General features: G+C 40.9%; 1 protein-coding gene across 1 annotated transcript in view; it reads right to left on the bottom strand.

Annotated features, from left to right (window-relative positions):
- LOC103375636 (major histocompatibility complex class I-related gene protein-like) overlaps nucleotides 1-3,120 on the bottom strand; it is a 5,625-nt gene extending 2,505 nt beyond the window's left edge. Inside the window, exon 1 of the mRNA XM_008305955.1 lies at nucleotides 2,911-3,120. Within this exon, the coding sequence (XP_008304177.1) occupies nucleotides 2,911-2,965 (55 nt within the window). The 5' untranslated portion in view covers nucleotides 2,966-3,120. The remainder of the gene's footprint in view (nucleotides 1-2,910) is intronic.
- Between the last annotated feature and the right edge of the window lie 353 nt (nucleotides 3,121-3,473).

Below are 3,473 nucleotides of genomic sequence, written 5' to 3' on the forward strand. Positions count from 1 at the left end.
GGGCTACACTTAGAGACAGACAACCAAGCACACTCACATTCACACCTACGGACAATTTAGAATCACCAATTAACCTCAACATGTTTCTGGACTGTGTGGGAGGAAGCCGGAGAACCTGGAGAGAACCCACGCTGCACGGGGAGAACATGGAGACTCCACACACCGGGACGCGGACCGGCAACCTTCTTGCTGCGAGGCAACAGTGCTACCAACTGCGCCACCCTGCAGCCCCCATATGTTTCCATGACTGGGAAATTGCTCAATTATTTTCCAGGTTTTCCAGGACACATGGGAACTGAAATGTAATGTTTTATTTATTATTGAATTTCCCTTCGGGGATAAATAAAGTATTTTTCATTTTATTTGATTTCATTATTTAGTTCTGAGTAAGGCTGCAACGACTAGTCGACAATGTCGACAATAAAAATTCATCGACACGAAATGTCATTGTCGACGCGTTGCGTTATAAACATCCTGCAAGGGCTTTGATAATAAAACACTGCGCCAGGTATCTTAACACCGTCCTTATCAACCATAGCTTTCCAGACAGTATGAGTTAAGTCTGCAATGCACCACAAGAAATACTGGGGGCATTACTGTCACTATTTGCAGCGTCTGTGTTCTCAACCATTGAAGAACAACTCAAGACCGGTGGAGGCGCAAGCTGAGCAGGGTCAGAGTGACGTCAACACGAGGCCTCGTCTTTCCAAAGTTTGGCAATATTTCAAGTTAAATAAAGTGTTAAATCAGGTGAAATGTGCAGACTGCCACGCAGAGCTGGCACCACGGCAGCACGATAGTCATGCATGAGCATCTGAAACGAAAGCACCCCGGAGTCATGGCTCCCAGCGTTCCAGATGGGTAAATTAGCATTACTGTGTGTATTTTAGTTTACCCTGCGAGAAACGGGCTACATACTTCAAGAAGACATTAATCATTTCGAGGCCATTTCATGAAAATTAACGTGTTAAGTGCAATAGAACACCGAATTATAGAAGTGTACAGCTTCCCTGACAGTGCTAACATTAACTGTAACCACAAAGACACACAAAACAAGAAGTTCCGCTTCGGCAAACATAATCATTTATGAAGACAACAGCAGCACACGCAAGCATCATTAAAATGTAATGCGTCTCAGTCGGTCGGCTTAAAAATGGTTACAGTTAATCCCAAAGTATCTGATGTTTACCCTAGCTTAGCCTACTTAGCCCAGGTTTTAGCTCTGTGGGTTGAAGCATCAGACTTGGCCTATATACTGTTTGGTAGCAAATAATAAATACATAGCATGAATAAATAACATCATTCATTTGTAACATTGAAACAGTTAAATGGATGAATTCATTCAGTCTGCATGTGCTGGGGTGTGGTAGCCAACATATTGTGAAAGCTAATTAAGCCTCATTTTCTGTTCTGATTTGGTCATTTTAGAAATTCAAAGCAAAGACAGGCTCTTGCATTTTATTTTGTACAATGAAATTATTTTATTTATTTTGTTTTCTTTTTGAGCCCAATTCTGTATTGTTTGGATATGACATGACAGCAGAGTTTGAATGTGTTAAAATAAGTAAGTAAGCTGTTCAGCTTACATTTCATATTCAACTGGTTCAGGAGTCATTCTTTTAATCTACTTAAGGACATTATGTTGTGTTGTGACTGACTGGGAGACATTCATGGGATGCAAATTTAGAGATTGAGGCAAAACTTGCACTGGAACCTGTAAAAAGAGCTGTGTCAACAGGAAGCACAGATGGTGGGCGTGACAGAAATAATCATGACTAATTGAGTAATCGAAAAAAAATAATAGAGAGATTAGTCGAATACTAAAATAATCATTAGTTGCAGCCCTAGTTCTGAGTTATGTTTTGATATATTCAATTCATTAGTTTTACTGCAGTTTTACATATTGTACCACTTATCTTGATAATAAGTTCTATCTTTGCTTGTGTCATTTTACCAGGGTTAGCTGCAGTTTGAGACAATGTTTAAAAAAGGAGCACAGCTCAAAGGAAGGACCTGTGGGCAATGGCAGGTGGAATGGAAGCATTGGTCAGTGCAGTAAAGAGTGCTAACATTGCAAAGAGAGATACAGGTTATTCTTCAAAAATCTTTCTCTCTGCAATGACACCTGCTTTTTTCTTTTTCATCAGTCTTTTCCATGTTTCCATCTGATTCTTCTTCCTGTTCATTCTCTTCTGTGTCTTCGTCTGACTTGTGTTGGACCTCTTGAATCATGCTGAGTGACAGGTTCTCTGTCCCACTGTCCTTACATGACTCACTATGCCTCACTGATGGCTCCTTAGTCTTACAATCAGATTGTTTAAGTTCCATTCCTTGAGCTTCATTCAGTTCCTGTTGTTTGTTTACCACATCTCTCACCCCATTACAATTTTGGTTCATATGACCCACAGCCAGTGACAGTGTTTTTGATTCTCCTGACCAAACAGTGTTGTAGACAGTTCAGACCAGATCTTTGAACCTGTATCTTTCTTTGCAATGTTAGCACTCTTCATTGTATATTTTGTAGTATGCGTCTTCGCTGTAACAGCAGTGTTGCAATTTGCAGACGCTCCCTTCGCTCTGGTCACACAGCCGGCTGCACATAGAGACCAATGTTATTTGTGCTGCACGAAAAACAGCTGCTTTTAATAAAAATGATCGTGTTGTATATTGTCCACCTCACACTGATGGTAAAGAGGCATAATTTGTGTGTTGATGACGTTTCGTTAAAGAGTTATTGATGCCGGAAGTCCGAATCTGTGAATATCTTTCCAACTTTACCGAAGTCCACATTTCAGTAACGAGTTCAGTCGACGATATCCGACATGTTCATCCAGTAAATTAGTTTTCTTCTGTCTGCTTTTCGGCACCAGGTCTGTGGAATAACTTTATAGTTACAAAACACCAACTTACCGCCGTTAACCATCAGCTGGGTCCCCAGAAGGACCAAAGATGCGATCAGCAGCATTTCGAACAAGAACCAGTGTCACTTCTTGATGAAAAACTGTCTTTTATCGGACAGGTGGACCGACTGTGCTGCCCGTGTCGGGCCTTAAACGACCGCCGCTGTTTCCTGCTTGTCTGGTCTGTGAGGCGCGTTCACGGCTGCTCGAGAGTAACACAGACTGTGCCGCGTGCAAGTCACCGCCCACTTTTTCACCGACTGCTTTCCACACGGAAGTGCAGCAGTGACGCAGCAAAGAATAGCTAAAATAATCAAATAAATACATGAACAAAACCAAATCTACAAATTGTAAAAAATAGTCAAATGTTGTCAAAACTATAGTCCATTTTAATGTGCTCAAAATGTTTGAGATAAAAACGACAAACATCAATATTTGACCTTAATGAGGGGAAATGTTGTCATAATTACTGATTGTGTGTCTGGTGTTGTTGCCTCGGTCAGAGCCATAGGTAGTATTGTTGAGATAAAGAGTCAAAACAGACAGAAAAGTCACCTTTAAAATACAAATATT

This window comes from Stegastes partitus, unplaced genomic scaffold, assembly GCF_000690725.1.
Source record: "Stegastes partitus isolate 25-593 unplaced genomic scaffold, Stegastes_partitus-1.0.2 Scaffold2724, whole genome shotgun sequence".
Taxonomy (NCBI): Eukaryota; Metazoa; Chordata; class Actinopteri; family Pomacentridae; genus Stegastes; species Stegastes partitus.